General features: G+C 37.5%; 1 protein-coding gene across 11 annotated transcripts in view; it reads right to left on the reverse strand.

Moving 5' to 3' along the window:
* Positions 1–20870, reverse strand: part of LOC131167806 (DNA repair protein recA homolog 2, mitochondrial) — a 78189-nt gene that overhangs the window by 10668 nt on the left and 46651 nt on the right. For 5 of the 11 annotated variants that reach the window (XM_058126720.1, XM_058126718.1, XM_058126723.1 and 2 more), the window contains 3 exons: positions 14375–14547; positions 6333–6479; positions 6040–6192 (listed from right to left, as the gene is read on the reverse strand). In XM_058126720.1, coding sequence (XP_057982703.1) covers positions 6040–6192; positions 6333–6479; positions 14375–14547 — 473 coding nt within the window. Of the gene's footprint in view, positions 1–4532; positions 4802–6039; positions 6193–6332; positions 6480–14374; positions 14548–20870 lie in introns of those variants that run through there. The other 6 variants (XM_058126717.1, XM_058126722.1, XM_058126719.1 and 3 more) reach the window with 3 other exon arrangements.

Consider the following 20870-nt stretch of genomic DNA (forward strand, 5'->3'; position numbering starts at 1 on the left):
TCTAAACGGATTTTTACTCAATGGAGATGTTTTATTGTGCATAGAGAAGGGCATATACAATGTAAAACAAAAGACACCGCTTGATCACTAAAATTCAATTATCCTCCTATCCTTATTGGCAGTAAACCCTAGAACTGATCTAGGACAGGATTAACTGCTTTGCATTAATATCTTAAACCCTACACATCTGCTTTTTGTCAATGCACCAGCTTATCCTGACTAATGACAAACAATGGAGGAAAACGAAGCTCTTACAACAGTCCAACTCAGGGAGTATGTGAGCAAGCAAATGATGCAGAATGTATAACATGAAATAGGAAGGCCCACAATTAGTCCTAATGTACACCCAAGGAATGGATGGGTGTTGAGGGACATCTGATAGGAAGGACCAAGCCAGAGTACCAGACCCTCATCCTTCATGACAAAGTGGTGTGGTTACTACAGTAAATGACAACTCATACACGGATGTGGAGCAAATCTCGAAGAGAAATTCAAGTGTACAAGAAATGGAAGTTCTTCAGCATGATCTTGTTTCTCCACAGTCTAAAAGCTTAAATATGGAAATTCATCATCTTGGTGACTCCTTAAGAAGTTATCGTGCCTGTATCTGAAGAAAATTGTAAAATTGGAGGTGGGGTGACTAATGAGAAAACAATGGAGTATTCAATTGTGGTCAAGTGTGGAGATGAGCCCATAGAGCTTGCAGATTTCTAGATCTCTTGGAACATACAACAATTGAATACATTGATTTCATTGGGACTGATGCATTTAATTTGAAAATTGCATAACTTCAATGACCCAGTGAATGAATTGAAGAATGATTAGATAAATATTTGGGATGTACACATATTGGAGAACAAAATATAAAGAAAATCAAGACTTATCAAATATTTTAAATATCTTTTCTTGTGGAGTGAAAGATCAGAGACTCAATTCATAAACTTGAGGACAAGTTTTCTTCAACAAGACACACTATGGGGGCAAATCAAACTGATGTCTTGATTTCTGTTGATTTTTGTGGTAATTCTTGTAGGTGGAGATCTTTTATTGGGGCTATAAAAAGGACACTATGGTGTAAAGCGAGAGACACACTTGGTTAGTAAAATTCATTTTCCTTTGTCCAAAACCCTGGAATTGATCTACGACAGGGTTAACTGCTCCAGCATTAATACCTAACTCCACACTCCCATTCATGCAATGCAGCAGAGCACTCAAACAAAGCAATTGTTAGACCAGATTACCCAAACAATGAGGCTACGAATCCAGTTATCTGCTTTATTTAAGTTTTTTCCTTTTCGGACAATCGTGCCACACAATTGTTGTATGCTTTGTCATATGCTTTCTGAAATATGCCTCAACGAGGACAATGATCATGAACCTCTCTGGAACTTCTACAATTGGAACTTCAAGTTGAAGTGTGAGAAGCCACCTTGGGCATCACAGCCAGAGCACCGCAGAGCTAAGAAGGGCAGTCCATGACAGCCAAGAGAGTCATGCTGGGCTGTCAAGCCACCAAAACCAGAACAGCCACAAGAAAGCAAGGGATCACCACCAGAGAAGGGCTATCAAGCCAGTAAAGGCAATATGTTGTTTTATTTATTTATTTACTTTTACAGATCTGTTGTGAACAACATTGGGTTATTAATGGCACATTGTCTCAGCTGCAACTTTTTTTGTAACCGAACAGCTACTTTGTTGTTAGTTTCAGTACTTTATGTCAGCTTTTTTTACATTGTTCAATTCTTAAGTGATATCTCATGGCACTTTGGATTGTTCATTTCCATTGTTGATTTCATATCATTCATGCACATATTTAGAAGCAGGTTCCTCAATCAGGCACAAACAACAAGAACAACCACGCAGCACGCACAGAAGCGTATTCCAAACGTCACAAAATCACCAAACAGCACAGAAAGAACTACAAGATTAAATTATAGCCTTCATCAAAGTACAAGACATCAAAGTTCCATTCGCCGTCTACAACCAAATAACATCCATACAACAAGAACAATCCAACAGTAGCCAATTCTATTATTATTTTTTCTTTCTTTTTTTGTTAAAAAAAAATGTCCTCCATGGCCAAGGAAACCTGTGTCCACTTCTTGCACACCAATAAAGGATAGAGGATCACAGTATCCATTAACAGGGCCATGATCTCACTAATGAAAGCTTTCTCCTTCAGTTCTTGCAGCCCAACTTTTTCGGCAGAAGAAAAGTTTTTCAGGTCTAGTTCCTCCAATTATCTCTTAATCTTTTTCGTTTCTTTGATCCGTCTTTGAACTTGCAGAGTTTAGCTCCAACTCAGCCTTGTTCCTCTCATCCAAGTCTGATGTGGCAGTCTTCACCCTTACACAGTTTCTCATCCAGCCATCTAAAATAATCGCAGGTCGCAGTCTTCTTTTTGCTTGTAATTGTTGCATATTATATACCTCCTAATAGGGTTCTGTATGAGCATGGAGATAAACATCTTTCCTGTTTGGCCAAAATCCCATAATCTGGCCTAAATGTCCTTGTTTGAATAGTAATTGGAGCTCAAGAAAGCCACTCCTACTCGATTGCTCCTAGCTAGTCTCAACTCTCAATTGCTTAGAATCGCAAGCTAGGATTCGTAAAATGACTGAAAATACCCTTTTAAGAAGAGTACCTGTTGGGGGCTGAATCTTCTAGCCACTTGGCTTTGGCCTCGCACACACATGACATCTGTACGCTTAGATGACAGTACATAGGCTTCAGTCAAACTAGGAGGTGGGGGTTGTCCTCAAATTATGAATTTTTGTTTCAATCCTTAAATAAGAATTTTTTTTTTTATATTAAAAAAAATCCAACTTAAAACAAGTTGAATAGTTTAGGGATAACTGGCCAATTAATTCATTATTTAAGATTTCATAACTGGACATTTAATTCATTATATAAGATTTCATTTCTAGAAAATATCACCCAAGTGCCAAATGATATCATGTTCTTCTTGCCCAATAATGTTGTCGTTTAAAAATGCTCTCACAGTTTTTTACTGATTTTTGAGTGTTTCAGGTTTAAGGATATTAGTGGAAGTGGTTTAAGTGCCATTAGTTTGAGCTGAGAGGCAGCATTTAGTTTAGCTTCTCTTGCAGGTTGTGGGGTTTTGGAGTGGCTTATGACTTACCCAAATGTTCCATTAGGTGGTAATCCTCAATTCGTCCATTTCTACGAGCCTATGGTTGCTAGAGTTTCCAAGCGCAGAAGGGAGATTTCTAGGTCGCCACCAGATTACTTTCGTCCAGGCTTCTCTCCCTTCAATTCCCCTTTACTTTCTGTCCCTTCTTAAAATTTCATTTTTGATCGCTACTAGGTTGGAGCTTGTGATGAGAGATTTCTTTGGGTCAATGTTGGGGAGAGAACAGATAATCTAGTGAGTTTGGATGTAGTGTGTAGGTCTAAGGCTGATGGAGGGCTAGCCTTGATAATTTGGTAACTAGGAACACTGATCTAATGGTAAAGTTATTAAGGCATTCACCCTTTGAAGTAACCTCTCTTTGGCAGAGAGTAATTTTGGCTCACAGGTGAATGGATGGTGCTAATATTGGCAGTAGGGCTACTAAAGGAAGCCCTTGGAGATTTGTTTCACAGATTTTGACCTTGTTCTTTCCATCCATTAAATATTGAGTGGGAGGAAGTTCCTAGGTTCCATTTTTGGGAGGAAATTTGAATGGGAATTAACCTTTTTCTATTGCTATCCCTTCTTGTTTTTGCCTTACCACAATACATAATGCCCGTCCTCTTTTTAGATTCTTGATGGGGATAAAATACCCTCGAAGGCTAAGGTTTTTGTTCGGTTAACCACCCTTAATGGAGTTAACACCAACAGGCTCATTCTCACTATTTCTTACACTGCCTAGTAGCTTGGACTTCATGGAATAAGTTACTCAGATTGTTAGGTGAATGTTGGATGTATCCGAGTTCCATTTCTCTTCATTTGCTTTCAGATATGATTGTCTTCCTTCCTTTTCCACTAGTTTTAGTGGGTTGGTTCGAGTTTGAGCTTCATTTTTGCTTTCTCAGATTTTCCTTTGCTTATTTTTTGTCTTCTCTAGGAGGATCGCTTACCCACCTTGTTGTACCCATACTTTTTCTTATCTTAAAATCCTTCCTATTTTTATTGAAAAAAAAAAAAAAAAATCACAGCAGTGCAATTTTCTTGCCACAATATGACATCCTATAACTCATAATTAGACCAACCAACAAAGAACTAAACTGCATGTTTGGTATGTAGGAATGGAACGAAATCAGGGGTGGGGGGAGGGAGGGGTGGAGGCAAGAGAATGAAATCAAATTTATCACTTGATTTGATTACACTCTTCATACAAGTTTCCATTCGATTCCTTTCCTACCCCATTCCATTCTGCAAACCAAGCATGTCTAAGTGCTGAACCCTTCAGCATCATAAGTGCAGAAAGCTGTCTAAGACTCTAAGGTTAGATCTGATGTCCAAACTTTTAAATAGCAACCCATCTGTGTGCTGAGAACTGAGGAAAATTCAAAACATTCAACTCACATTATTGAAACTTATGTATACATGTCAAAAAGATCCTTTATGCTGTGTCAAAGGACGGCAGGATTTGACCTGAAATGAAGAGCAGAACAGGAGTTGTTTTTCATCATGCTAAGGATCTTTCACAACTACATCTCTCAAATGAAAGACTTTCTAAGACTGACAATTTTATAAAAAATTTAATCATTCTCAGCAAAATTTGGTTCAGCTTCTTGTTTATCAGCGAAATCTTCCCTTCCTATGAAATAGTTGTTCCCCTCTGGCAAGATGGCTCTGTTTTTGCAAGTGAGTTCAAAAAAATCAGACTCAAAGCAATTGCACTGCCAGTTGGGCTTTACCCATTGCTGGTGCCAGTTTATTTTTCAGCACTTGCACATGAACCCCGAGAACAGTAATCTACAAAGCAGGATATATACACCAGGCCACAATGACTCAAAAATGAAACATATAATTTACTTACAGCAAAATATGTAGTCAAAAAACATTCATTTAATGAAAAAAAAATAGGTGCCTTGAACAATGTCAACAAGATTAGGAACATTGTATTCTAAAAAATAACAATAAACAGATTTGATCTCGCCCTTGAGCAACTATCAGGGCATATTTGGTCACATTGCATTATTGGCAAGGCTTCTTTCACCTGTTAATTTACTCCCAACACCCGCACCCCCCCCCCCCCCCCACCCAAAAAGAGCGGCAGATATAGCATGACCATTCCTAAAAGGGGCAACATCATGCTCAAAACCATGACTGAAAAGCACGACCCCTGGACGTGTCCTTGCCATGTTGGGAGGTGCCTCAGCCATGTCGAAAAATAAAAATTAATTTAAAATTAATTTTTGACAGGTGTCAGACATGTGTCTCAAGGATATCTGCCAAGTTTTGGTATCTGACATGTCAGGCACCAACACTTCAGGCTTCCAGAAGTGCCAGTGTTTCCTAGGATCTGTACATTATCTTCATCTATATATAAGCAGAAATGAGAATGTAGTTGTATCACATCTAGGAGTTTAACTTACAATAGAAACCGAAGACTTCATGCTGTTTACAGTTGAAACAATTTTTTTTTGTCCAATACAATCGATATACAGGAAGTTCAAAAAGATTTTTTAAATCTACATACATATTCCTCTCTCAGCGGCTGTGAAATTTTATTTCACCAACATTCTTAAGACAATGTGAGGAACAGTTTTCAATAACACAAGGGTTTGCATTTTCCACAAAACACAAGACAACCACGAAAATATCAAGCAGAGTTAAGAGAACAGATTGTGTGCTCCAATGGTTATCAATAGAAGCAAATCACGGATGAAAAATGGCAACTTGATGAAGCTTTAGATTTTCTATCCAAAGTGTGTTATGATGTTAGTAAAACATTGCAAAAGAAGTTCCAAAAGGCTTGATAAGTAAAAAAATTCAAGAATAGAAGATTGTCCTAAGTTAAAGCTCTTCCAAAGAATTAACTATAAAATCTTACACATGTTTCTCTAGTATCAGTGACTAAGAATTACCTTATCATTTGTCTTTAGCAATCCCTTTCTCACAATTCTCATCCGTACAGCGGCATGAAATTCCAAAGCATTTCCACCACAAGTTACTTCACCCATATGCCCTAAACCTTGATTTGATTTTAAATTTGATCTAACCTGGAATATAGAATAGTACTGGACAGTGATTGCCATTTATGATTTCTGAGATGCATTATAAACATACAAAAAAGGAAATATGAGCTTGTGTACGTGTGAATAAATAAATAAAATTTCATAAATATGCAAAATAAATATTGGAATAGCAGGTCTTCAACCTGATTAAGAAAAATAATCAGTGTCTCAGAGCTGCATAATGAATAATTAATTTTTCGTAGAGCTTTTGTCATTAGAACTGACTGCGTGTCCTGCAAGGCTCCAACCATCCGCTCATCAAGTTCACATTGGGGGACAAGAGCAGCAACCTATTGAAGTCAAACACAAACATGTTGGAATCATGAAATATCAATCTAAACACTTCAAAAAAAGTAAGATTCAAAAACCAGTAGTCATCCAAAATGATTGTCAGTGCCTGTGTTTAACTGTTCAAACTTCAAACAATACACAACAGCAAGAAAGGTCTATTTTTAAGGGAATCAACCATCATAACAGGGAAAACAGAAAAGATACTAAGTAACTAAATGAGACACTGCCATCAAAATATGTCCCCTTTTATTAAATAAAAATTTACTTTATCTTTTTTTAATGTCTCAACCCATAAACATAACAGGGAAAACAGAAAAGATACTAAGTAACTAAATGAGACACTGCCATCAAAATATGTCCCCTTTTATTAAATAAAAATTTACTTTATCTTTTTTTAATGTCTCAACCCATACCCTTTTGGTCTTCCTCTTGCCTATCAACTATGGAAAAATCCTAGACAGATGGCACAATTTTACTCTTAAGTCATATATAAGGGGGAAATTATGTGATAATTTCCCAGATAACCAAATATTAAAGCAGATCATACCAAGCAGGCTACATTGCCAACACATAATGAAGCTAATCTACTCATGCAAGTTCAGAAGCAGCAGCATCTACTAGCATGACACATGTAATCTCTCCAAATCTACTTGCATAAGTAAACATGTGACATACACATGCTAACCATTTGTTAATTGTTGTCATACAGGAACTTTTGTAGAGATTCCCACTAACAGCCAGCTACAGAACACAAAAACAAGCACCATGTCATCTAGCAAAACGACACAATGGCATAGCCAATGTATAATACTTGTTTCTTGCCCTTCAAAAACTGCATCCATGCAAGGAAGCAGACCTCCCTCAAATGGAATAGAACAAGTACAGTAGCACAGAAGAAAATACAGCAAAAGAGAGGAAAAACTGAGAGAATATGGTTTCCCTGATGCTGATATTTTTTAGAATTAGCAAAAGAGCATCTCCATATCGGAAGACTGTAGAGTTCTCATTTTAGGTAACAATCCATAACTTGGACCCTTATTCCCAACTAATAGAAGAATTTCCTCATAAATCTGTGGTTTTGTAATTTGCCACTATATGTTTGTACATGTGCTTTTATCCAGATGTTGGCTAGTTCTAGTTCCCACAAGAAAGCCAGCGATGACTTGTCCAACAATAATGGCCATTCATGCACATTTTTTTTTTTTTTCAGGAATTGATGTTAGCTAGATCTAGTTCCCACGAGAAAGCAAGTGACGACTTGTCCAGTGATAATGGCCCAAATTCCATTTAGACATATTCAGCCAGACGAGTGTGTCAACGGAACAGCAAACAGCAAAAGCCTTGCTGTCCACACTTCTTTCAGCCTTGCTGTCCATTCTTCTTTCCTTATTTCAGTCCACAATTATTTCCTTATTTATCCATTCATTATTTTGTACAGTTAGCATATATTTTTGACAGATTTTACATGTATAGAGCTTGACAGATTATAGTTTACATGTATAGGGTTAGAATCATGCTGGAACTTATTTGCTTTCCATGTATAGCATTCTTGTAAAGTCTCTATATAATATACAAAACTCAATACCAAACCATTCGACCATTCACACAATACTTTGACATGGTATCAGAGCCAGCCGACTGCTAATTTTTTTCCCTCAAATTTTTTTTTGTCTTCTCGGTTTCAGAGGTGTCTCTCGTTTCTGTGGTTGTCGTGGGTCTATTCTCTTCTGGAATTTTTTGGTTCTCTGATTTTTGGTGTTTCTGTGACTGAGTGGCTGTTGGAACAGCTTTCTGTTGCTGTTCCAGTACTTCTCTGTCCTTGTGATTCTCGGCACGGCAGATTTCTTGGTTCGCGATTTATTTTTAGCACAGGCATGTCGATCAGAACAGCTTTCTGTTGCTGTTTCCAGTGCTTCTCTGTCCTTGTGATTCTCAGCACAGCAGGTTTCTTGGTTCACGATTTATTTTTAGTGCAGGCAGGTTGATCTTGGTTTTCTTTGTACCTGCATTGATTTATTTTTGGGCTTCTTGATTTTCTCTTTTATTTAGCATGGACCCCGCACCTGTGCGTGCCAAGTTTACAGGCAACAATTATTCTACCTGGGCTTTTCAATTTTGAACTTTTCCTTAAGGGAAAAGATCTTTGCGGTCATATTGATGGCAGTACGACACGGAATGTGCACCCAATCCTGATAAATCCAAGGATTCAGTGGCTTGTCCCTTCATGGGCTGTGCTTGAAGCTCGGATTATGTCTTGGTTTCTTGGCTCGGTTGAGCCACATATTGTCCCCAACTTGTGGCCTTATCACACCACTTAATCCATGTGGACTTACTTAAAAATAGTATATCATTAAGATAACGGTGCCCGTCGTTTTTAGTTAGAGAATGCGATTGCCATGTTTCAACATGACAATCATTCCATCCAAGACTATAATTCAGCGTTTCTGACTCTTCGGAACAAATGTTCTGATCTAGTTACCGCATATTCCTGTTGCCTCTCTTTCCATTATTCAACGTCTTCACGAGACTAGTCGTTGCAATAAGTTTCTTATGAAACTCCGCCCCGATTATGAATATATTCGCTCTTCTCTGCTGAATCGCTCCACCATTCCTTCTCTTGATGTTGGTTTTGGTGAGTTACCTCGTGAAGAACAACGGCTTAGTACTCAAGTTACTCCGGCACAATCTAATGGTAGTTCAGGGTACATCCCTATGGCTTATGCTGCTCAACGACGAGGACCGCCTGCGCATTCTAGCACTTTGCAGTGTTTTTGCTGCAAAGAATTTGAGCATATAGCTGCTAATTTTTCCAAGAAATACTGCCTTGATTGCAAGAAGAAGGATCACATTATCAAAACTTTCATATCCGCCCTCAGAATCGTCAGGCTCAGGCATCTCATACTTCTGTTATTGTACCCCCCACTGTGACTTTTGCAGCCCCTGGCTCTTCTTCAAGTGACTCCTCTGTTCCTGCACCTCCTGCAGTGAATTACTGCACACCTGAAATGGTGCAACAGATGCTAATTTCGCCATTATCAGCAATGGGGCTCTAAGGTAACAATTCTACTAAACTCTGGTACGTGGACTCCGGTGCCTCTAATTACATGACAAATAATCCCACTACTCTGTGTCATGTTCGGCCCTATACTGTTCAATCTGCTATTCAGACTGCCAATGGCAGTTCTTTGCCAATAGCTGCTGTCGGAGATGCCTCTTCTAAGTTCACTAATGTGTTTCTTGCTCCTCAGCTTTCCACGAATCTTATTTCTGTTGGTCAATTAGTAGATAACAATTGTGCTATTAATTTTTCTAGTGATGGTTGCAGATAACAGGGGAGCAGATCGCAAAGGGACACCTAAAGTGGGGCGCTTGTTTCCATTACTTTTGCCTGTTCCAGCACTTTATCCAATTCCTTCTATTAAGTCTTTTTCTTGTAATAATGATTCAGATTTTAGTATGGTGTGGCGTCGTCGTTTAGGTCATCCCAATACTCAGATCTTATCTCATGTATTGAACTCTGGTTTACTTGGTAATAAAGAACACTCTTCTTTATCTCTTGAGTGTGCTTCTTGCAAACTTGGAAAAAGCAAAACTTCCCTTCCCTTTGCATGCTAGTAGAGCTTCTCGGTGCTTTGATCTTATCCATAGTGATGTTTGGGTACCTTCCCCGGTTAGTTCACATGAAAAATTTAAATACTCATGACTTTCATTGATGATCATAGCAGATTTACTTGGGTCTACTTTCTTCACTCTAAATATGAGGTTTTTCGTACTTTCACTGAGTTTTTAGTGTATGTTGAAAATCAATTTTCTGCTTCTATTAAGACATTACGCACAAATACCGGTGGTGAATATTGGTCTATTGAGTTTCAGGCATTTTTGGCCTCTAAAGGTACTATTCATCAAGTTCATGTCCTGCTACTCCCCAACAGAATGGAGTAGCCAAACGCAAAAATCATCATCTCCTAGATGTGGTACGTACTCTTTTGCTGGGATCCTCTATTCCATCCATGTTCTGGGTTGAGCCTCTGAAAACTGCTAGTTACTTGATTAATCGTTTACCTTCTCAAGTCCTACTCATGAAGTCTCCCTATTTCCGCTTATTTGCTAAGCAACCTAGTTACGATAACCTCCGTACCTTTGGTTCTGTATGTTTTGTTCATCTACCTCCTCATGAGCGACATAAATTATCTACTCAATCTGCTCGAATGTGCTTTCTTGGGATATAATGTCTATCAAAAAGGATTTGTTTGGTATGATCCTACATTACATCGTACACATTTCTACGAATGTTATTTTCTTTGAAAATCAACATTTCTTTCCTATGTCCTCTATGCCCTCCTCTTCTACTATGATTCTCCCCTCCTTTGAGGAGCAATTCTCATATCCTTATCAAGTCAGTTTTTGTTTTAAACCAGGTACTGTGTATACACGATGCTCCCGCCCACAGTCTCTTTCAATGGCTCATCCGATATTTGATCCTACCACGCTCCAAATTCAGTCAGTTGCAGCACCTCCAGAGCCTTTGGTACGTCGCTCTCCTCAAGTGTCTGTAACCCTGGATAGGTATGGGTTTCCCTCTTCCAGTTCTAGCAAATCTGTTTCAGCTTTTACTACTTCATTGTCCAATTTGGATATTCCCACATCCTACTCACACGCTGCCAAGCATGATTGTTGGCGATAAGCTATGCAGGAAGAAATTGTCGCTCTTGAGGCCAATCACACCTGGGACATTGAGCCTTGTCCTCCCCCCATTGTTCCTCTAGGTTGCAAATGGGTTTATTCAGTCAAGGTCCAATCTGATGGAAGTTTGGATCGTTACAAAGATCGACTTGTTGCACTTCAAAATAATCAGGAATATGGTGTCAATTATGAAGAGACCTTTGCTCCTGTGGCTAAGATGATGATTGTTCGTACGATTCAGGCTATTGCTGCTTCTAGTGATTGGCCACTACATCAGATGGATGTCAAGAATGCTCTTCTTCACGGCGATGTAAAAGAGTGTATTTATACGAAGCCTCCCCCAGGCTTGTTTCCCTCTCCAACTTCACATGTGTGTAAGCTTCGTCGCTTTCTTTATGGCCTCAAACAAGCTCCAAGGGCCTGGTTTGATAAATTTCGCACCACTTTATTACAATTTTCATTCAAGCAAAGCAAGTATGACACTTCATTGTTTCTTCGGAAATCAGACATGGGTATTGTTGTTCTTTTGGTTTATGTTGATGATATCGTGATCACTGGTTCCGATTCTACTTTACTTGCTCAACTCAAGACTCATCTCTCAGAATCCTTTCATATGAAAGATCTTGGGTCTCTCACATATTTTCTTGGTCTTGTGGGGCATCGTAGTCCCTTTGGTATTTCACTCAATCAACATAAGCATGCTAGTGACTTGGTGGCTACAGATGGCCTTCAGGAGGGTACTTCTGTTGATACTCCCATGGAATTAAATGTCAAGCTTTGCAAAGAGGAGGGTCACTTACTTGCTGATCTCAATTTATACCGAAAGTTGGTGGGTAGCCTTGTTTATCTCACCATTACTACAACGGACATTTCTTTCGCTATACAAGTCAACCAATTTCTTCAGACTCCTCGTCATCTTCATTTGGCTGCTGTCCGTTGGATCATACGCTATGTTCAGGGCACTTCTGCCCATGGTTTATTCCTCCTTACAAGCAATTCTACTTGCCTTGCTGCTTATAGCAATGCTGATTGAGCTAGTTGTGCGGATACACGTCGCTCCATCACTGATTGGTGTGTGTTCTTAGGTGATGCATTGATCTCTTGGAAGAGTAAGAAGCAAGAAAAAATTTCTAAGTCATCAAAGGAATCTGAATACCGGGCGATGTCTCTTGCTTGTTATGAAATTATTTGGCTTCAAGGTTTGCTTGTTGAGCTAAATTTTTCCGAGACCGATCCTACACCTCTACATGACGATAATACAAGTGCTATCCAAATCAAGGCCAATCCTATATATCATGAGTGCACGAAGCATATTGTAGTCGATTGTCACTCTATCCATGGAGCATTTGAAGCTCGTGACATAATTCCACTAAATTACAAATTGCTAATATCTTCACCAAGGCTCTCACGCGCCATCGACATTGCTTCCCAAGTAGCAAATTGATGCTTGTTGATCAACCCACATCAATTTGAGGGGGGCTGTCAACGGAACAGCAAACAGCAAAAGCCTTGCTGTCCACACTTCTTTCAGCCTTGTTGTCCCTCTTCTTTCCTTATTTCAGCTCACAATTATTTCCTTATTTCTCCATTCATTATTCTGTACAGTTAGCATATATTTTTGATAGATTATAGTTTACATGTATAGGGCTAGAATCATGATGGAACTTATTTGCTTTCCATGTATAGCATTCTTGTAAAGTCTATATATAATATATAGAACTCAAAGCCAAACCATTCAGCCATTCAAACAATACTTTGACAGAGTGCACACACAGACATCGACACACAAAACTGTCACTTCATAACAACCAAAAGGCCAAAATTAAATGTATAAGAAAGATATAATATATGAAATGAACAATATAATCTCACTTACAAAAATCTACCACTTCATTACATGTAAAATGCTACATATAAAACTATAAGAAAGACAATAAATAATAAACCTAAAGAATGTACAGAATAATATTATGATGTCTGTCAAAATAAAAGTAGGTTAAGCCACTTTATGACATATCTGCAGCTTTATTGTGGCATACATTCATTAAATCTTCTAAATTTGTAAACATACTCAAGGTCTCAAGCATCAACTCCATCATGTTCATTTATCAAAATCACTCTAATAACCAGTCAAACTAATATTCTCTTCTGACTGTCAATTTTCAGTAACAGGCTTTATTGTACAGGACAAAGTAGTCTTTTACTCTTTTACAGAAATTTTTTTTAATATTGTCATTAATGCATCATGGATCTTTCTATTTTTGGCAAGGTTTCCATAATCCAGTAAGCACAAACATAGATGAATTTGGACCGCCTTTGGGAATTGACACATTTGCCGCAAATTATTTCATTTATGGCCCCCTAAGAGGGCAGCCCAATGGTTTCAACTTGGGAGCCTCCAACTTGGACCTCCTAGGTTCAAATTCCACTGGGATGGGATGGCAATACAGGAGGGAGAGGGCAACTGTCAACCTCCTTCGTGTAACCCACGGCCCTGTCAGCCTCCTGACATCAACCAACCCCACCCCACCCCAACAAAACCCTCCAAGAAAGTAGTAGTATTAGTGGTAATAGTAGTAATAATAATAACAATAATTTCCTGATCAGCTTATCAGAAACCAACAAATGAATTTGTGTCATTGTTATATAGGTTGCTATAAAGTGTCTTCAGATTGTGGAATATCCTTGTGCAGAGAAATTGGATACACTCAAAACAGCATGGGCCCAATCATCAAAATCTGAAAGCCTTTACGATAAGATTGTGGCAACAGTAGAATATATACTCTTACAACAGAAAAGAGGTAATCGCTTTGCCACGTGGCTGATTTTCCCATATGCACAAGGAAAAACAGAAATATGAACAGGTGAACTTGTATTTCTTGTCACTATGGCTGACAAAATCACAAGTCTCACTGCAAAGAAGTTCAGTCACAATGTTAGGATCCAAAACATCTAATAAAAAATCCATATTGACATGTGACACCACAAACACAAAATTGCATAATCTACCTCAAGTTCACAAGACAACAACTAACAATTGGGCAAAAACACAACTCAGAAATAAAGGAGCATTCTGCCATAGGCCCATAGTATTATAAGTTGCTCAATAAAAAATATGGCACTAGAGTTGTTATTTGTGTAGAAATACACAGATATATATTTGTATCTGCAAGCAACTTTGTGAGTATGAAAACAAGGAATAACCACTTACACTGTCAACCACAATTACAGCTATAGATCCACTTTTGGTTAGAGTATCAACCATGCTCAACAAATTTTCAGCAGAATCTGAATGTGCAAGGAGAAGATTTTCCGAGTTTACACCCATTGATTCTAAAAGAGAAGGGTCCATTGCATTCTCTACATCAAGATAAGCACAATATCCTGCCAAAAAAGGAATATTTTAGACAATTGACTGAATACTTTACGATTATAAGATGCACAACAATGAAACCATTGCAATTAAACAATAGGCTACTTAAGGAACATCTATACAAAGTCATCAAAGTCCAGTGAAATCAAAACAAGGAACATCCAAACAGATTAAATGCTATAAATAATATAGCATTGTTCTTCAGAAATACTTCTTTTGCAGTTTATGATTCAAGAAGAGTGCTTTGAAGAAATGCTGACATATCTAGGAAGTAGTTTCATGTCAATCTCTTGCGATATTTACAAGGATCAGTTTGACTTATTCATTGGGTATCTTGGGATGGTAATTTTTTCATCTTTTTTGTTGATATTGAAGTTGATCTTATACTTCATTCAGGAAGGACCATGGGCCATCCTAGTTTTAAATAGCAACCGTGGCCGTTACATAATGGTTAACATACTGTTAAATTGGTGGGAAGAAAATTCACAGCCGTAGTGACTGTTACAGACCACAAACATTATGTAATAGGCATTATGTAAACACTACAAGACTGTCATGGGAATTTTTTTTTATTTTTTTTACTTTTTATTCTCATTTTCATTTTTTTTTTTTTTTTTCCTTCCATAAGTCATTCTCAATAAGCTATCTAAAGAAACAGGAGAGAAGATTATAATTAGGATAATAATAATACATTTGTTTTTTAATTTTTATTAATATTTACAAGAGATTCATTAACAATTTAATATGAAGACTAATTTTTTAAAAACTATTTATTTTAATAATATTAGCAATTTGATATGAACCCTATCAATAGATGTTTAAAACAAATGCAAATTTCTTTTTGGAACTAACAATGTTAGTAAGTTGAATTAAAGGATCCAAAATGCAACAATATTATTTTTAAGACGGGTCAAGAGCTTAAAACATGCAAATAAACCAACAGACATAAGAAAGTGTGTGCGTGAAAAAATTCACAATTGTTACACCCGCTTCCCATTATGTAAGATCCACTACTCTTGCTTCCTACTACACCCTTTACTCTTATGCTATGCTACCTGCTACTGCTATTTAAAACCGATATGAATTGGCCAATCCATGGTTCTCTCATAGTCATGGAAAGATGAACTCAAAACCTGGTTTTAAAAGAACTCGAATTATCTGTAGTCTATAGTTGGGCCTATTTACGTAACATTCCATTAAATTATCACAAACACAAATACATAGAGGTTGGATTGTTTGATAAGACCCTAGGGCTTTATCGCAGAGAAATTGGGGGAGTTGAAACAAAGAAAAGAGTAAGAGAAAATAGGGTGGTTGATCACTTCGAGGGATCTGCCTCCAAATTAGCCAAAGGCCATGAATCATGTTATTGCTTGAATGAGAAAGCCTTGTAGGGTAACATATGTATAGGGTAAGGAACCTTACTCCTATTAGGAATGTAAAATATCCCAATCCAAGTCTAGTGGACTTAATTCTAATTGATTTGGGAATCCTAACACAATAAATAAAAATCCCAACATTAAATAATCCTAACATTAAATAGAATCCCAATTAATTTGAAAATCATAGCACATTAATTGGGAATCCAAATTAATTTGGGAGTCCTATCATTAAATAGAAAACCCAATTGATTTGGGAATCATAACATTCCCGCCTCCATCAAATCAGCCTTGTCCTCAAAGCTGAGCAGCAATAAACTCTTGGAGTTTCTCCTCCAAAGATTGATAAGTTTCCCAAGTTGCATCTTCAAATGGTAAGTCAGACTAGTGAAATAAAACTTCTATGATTTCTCAACTTCTACATTTGACCACTCAGCGATCAAGAATTGCTTGTGGCTACACTCGAACCTCACGGGTAGGTGCAACATCAAGCAAATGGCTTTGCACAGTAACTTGCTCCCCTAATTTATTTTTGAGGCAAGATACATGAAAAAATGGATGTAACATAAAACTTGTTGGTAAGTCTAGATGATAAGCAACAGGGCCTATGCGTTCGAGGATTTTTTTTTTTTTTTTTAAAGAAAGAGCCCGTAGCCACCCACATAGAGGTCCCGTCCCAAATTTATTAATAACTCTCACTTATGGCGGAGGAAAACCGTGGTTATAAGCAAAGCCTCTGGGAGATTACAAATAAACAATAGCCCTCCCAAAAACTAACCACAAACCAAAACCAAAAAACAGAAAAAAATCTAAACAAGCCTAATCAAAACGGCCCAAACTAAACCTACCTAAATCAAACAGCCAAGCAAACTACACAACCTAACATCTAATGCTAGGGAAGCCGAGACTATCAAGACTCAATATGCCTCTAAGCTTCCTCGGAAGCTCATCCCCTTCCTCAAAACTATAAATCATACCTCCTTCACCTTGACGAGCAAGATAATTTGCTGCTTGATTAGCCTCTCTATAAATGCGTCAAATAGAGAACTGAAGAACTTGAAGCACCAAAACAATCTCCTCCCAAAAATTCCATAAATACCACATCATGCATTTATCATTATTGATCCAATCAACAATCAGTTTAGAGACACATTCAATAATAATATTATAAAAACCCAGGTCCTTACATAACAACACCCCCATGTGCAAAGCACAAAGCTAAGCTTCATTATTCGTACCTTATCCAAAATAAGAAGAAAAGGCACCTTTAAGTTTTTCAGAGGAATCCCGAATGGTGCCTCCACCCCCACACGAACCCAGATTTCCTTTACAGCTTCCATCAACATTCAACTTCACGAAACCCGTTGATGGTTTCTCCCAAACAACCGTACGTTGTCTTCTAAGTTTATGAGGCACTATTCGAGGTATATCAAATAAATCAAACCCCCAGACCCGAATGGAAAAACAGAGTGCTCTATAAAAATGCACTTAATCCAAAAACAAATGGATCTCCAAACCCCCTCCTTAGACTCCACTGTATTTTCCATCCTAACTTTACACCGAAATTGCCAAAGACGCCAAGTGTTCATTGAGGGAATTAACCCAATAATAATGCCACATTGAGAAGACTTTTTTGCTAAAGAAAACCAATGAAAGACACGCTCCCACCAAGTTCCCGCAATGATTTCGGCAAGCCCAAAATACAAGTAGCTCTATCCCAAACAAACGAAGCCACTTCCCCTGAACTCAACACATGATCAAGCGTTTCAATCTTCCTGTTAATATAACAATCACATCTTGATGCAAGATAAATACCACAATGCTGGATGCACATATCCACCAGCATACAATTGAACCGTACCTTCCACATACACACTAAGATTTTTTTTGGGAGAAAATTATGTCATATCCACTCCATACCCAGGTAATTGTCTTGCTTTAATCTGATAATTTCCCAAGCACTAGATGACGAAAAAACTTCCATCCAAAGTCGGCTTCCATATTAGAACATCTAGACCCTGTTTCTTAACAGGCAACGAGAGCAAAATGTCGCCCAACAGATCAGGACCAATAAGATCTTGCATTTGCTCATAATTCCACCCATTATCATCCCTGCAATCCCTCACCTGGATAAGAGGACAAGAGATGTCCACTACCCTTAAACAAAGAGGCCCTGAATTCAGCCAGCAATCGAACGAAAAGGAGACCTGTCCATCACAAACTCTCCAAATGGTGTTTTCACAAACAACCAACAAAACCTGCATTAAGGACTTCCAAAACCTCAAACAACCTGAATAATTTCTAGCAAGAGCAAGATGACCATTTTTAACATATTTAGCCTTAAAAAATCTCATCCATAAATTATCCATTTTCGACAAACTCCAAACAAACTTCATATGAAGAGATCTCTACACCTCCACAAGATCCTTCGTGGATCTTATAAGGCTCATAAAACCGAGGAGACAACTTTATTGAAGAACGAACAGTCACAGATATATGTCTATAGGGTTGTAGCCTGAGAAATACCCAATCTCTCATTAAGACTTCTCTTTCACTATGGTGCTTATCAACTTTCTGTTTCATATGAGCTTTGAGTTGCAACAAGATTTTCCTTGAGGAGCTGAAGCACTTTGTCTTAATCATGTAACTCCTTGTCAACTTGATCAATTTAGGATGATCAGCTGAATACCTAGCAAGAACAGGAGGAGCTTGACGATAAATAGCCTTAAATGGAGTCAACTTGATGGAGGAATGATAAGTGGTATTGTACCACCATTAGGCCCATGGGAGCTATCGCAAACCAATCCTTCGGTTTGTCTCTAGCAAAGCAACAAAGATAAGTCGCACCTGTTAACGACTTCAATTTGCCCATCTGATCGTGGATAGTATGCATTTCTTATATTCAATTGTGATCCTCGTAAACGAAAAAGCTCCTTCCAAAAGTTGCTCGTAAAGAATTTGTCATGATCACTGACAATGGATTGAGGAACTCCATGTAACTTGACAATATTCTAAACAAAAGTACAAGCAGCACTCATAGTAGTATAAGGGTGAGTTATGGCTTAAAAATGAGCACATTTTGTGACATGGTCCACAACAACAAAAATAGTAGTCATACCAAAAGAAGATGGTAGTCCCTTAATGAAATCCATGGAGATATTAATCCAAACTTCTTTTGGAATCAATGTTTTAAAAGGCGAAGGCGAGGAGTCCTAACCTTTAAAAGACAAGGCATAAGCCTTTTTGAGAAATTTATTCACAAATAAAATTATGGAAAAAAATAAGATACATATTTATTTATTTATTTATTTGCATAATAAATACCCATGTATTACACATATAATAGGCAATGGAAGATCTACATCTCTATTATATGATAATTGGCATGTCCATACCCCATTAATTAGTCATTATGGATCTTCTTTTCAATGAGAAAAGGGAGTCCAATTAAATGCTAAGGTAAGTGAAATAATCGAAGGTAGGGGCTGGAAATGGCCAAGGAGAGCCTCTGGAAAAGTAGAGAACTTATAAAATTCTATAAAATTTACTCCTAACTCTGAAAGACAAGATATTATAAAGTGGATTCCTTCTTCAAATGGTATTTTTACATTGAATTTAGCTTGGAATCATGCAAGGAAGAAGAATCTAGTAGTAAGTTGGGCTAGTATCATATGGTTCAAAGGTAACATTCCCAAGCACTCATTCATAAGCTAGTTGGCTATTCATAATAGACTCAATACTCTGGAAAGACTTCACTCTTGGGGAAAAATACAAAATAATACTTGTAGAATATGCAACAAAGCAAAGGAAGATAGAGAACATTTATTTTTCAACTGTGAATATTCAGAGGCTGTTTACTTTAATACTTTCGCTTCAATGAACATACCTAGAAGGTGCTCTAACTTGAATGAAGAGTTGCTCTCAATCTCAATAGCAAGTAATAAGAAAAATGTCTCCAAACTCATCTGGAATGCAGCCATTTACCATATTTGGAGGAATCGGAACAATTTTCTTTTTGAAGATATCTCTATGAATGTAGATAGTATAGTAAACAAAATTTTGTATGATGTAAAAGGGAAGCTTTATGGTAATCTACCATAAAGTTTCTGTTTTGAACTTTTTTGTATTGTTCCCCTCTTAGCTAATATATATTCTCACCTTTTTCCCAATATATATATACACATATTAAAATGAAGAAGAAAAAAAATATGGAAAATTACAAATATAATCAAAAAAAAAAATCAAATATAATTTGCAAACTACTTGTTGGCCATTCAAAAATTACTAACTTGAATTCATTACATAAATCCTAACAAAAGATAGCTATAACATTACAAAGTACAAATTATTTTCAAGATCTAAGATACAACTCTCAATTATTTTGGAAGGGTCGAGGTTCAAGAGTTCTAGAAATCAACTCTCAATTATTTTGGAAGGATTGAGGTTCAAGATTTTTAGAAATCAACTCATATTATGACATTCCTTCTTATAAACATGGGGTTAAAATTTTCTAGCCAAAAACCAAACTTGAGAATCGCACACCCAAAGTATGTAAGCCTTAACTAAAAAGGCACAAAAGTTGTGTCTTTTGTACAAATGTGTAAGCCTCAACGAATAATGCATTAGCCTTTTTGGGATTTTGTATTTCACATTGAGCCTCAAGGCATTTTAGGCCTGCCTTGCCTTGAATTAAGCCTCAGCACAAGCTTTGATTAAGCCTTTTAAAACATTGTTTGGAATAGGAAGAGGCTATAGAAGGCTTGGACTTGCCAAGGTTTCTCCTTTCTATCGTCAACAAACATCACATTTTGCCACAAAGATATTTAATTCACTCTTCATTCCCTTCCAGTAAAAATCCTAAGAAATGCACTCGTAGGTTTTAAGAAACCAGAGTGACCTACCAGTGATGTGTGTTTTTCTTGCAATATGGTTTGCTTGAGGGCTGAATTAGGCAC

The sequence above is a fragment of the Malania oleifera genome, chromosome 11, assembly GCF_029873635.1.
Source record: "Malania oleifera isolate guangnan ecotype guangnan chromosome 11, ASM2987363v1, whole genome shotgun sequence".
Lineage (NCBI taxonomy): Eukaryota > Viridiplantae > Streptophyta > Magnoliopsida > Santalales > Ximeniaceae > Malania > Malania oleifera.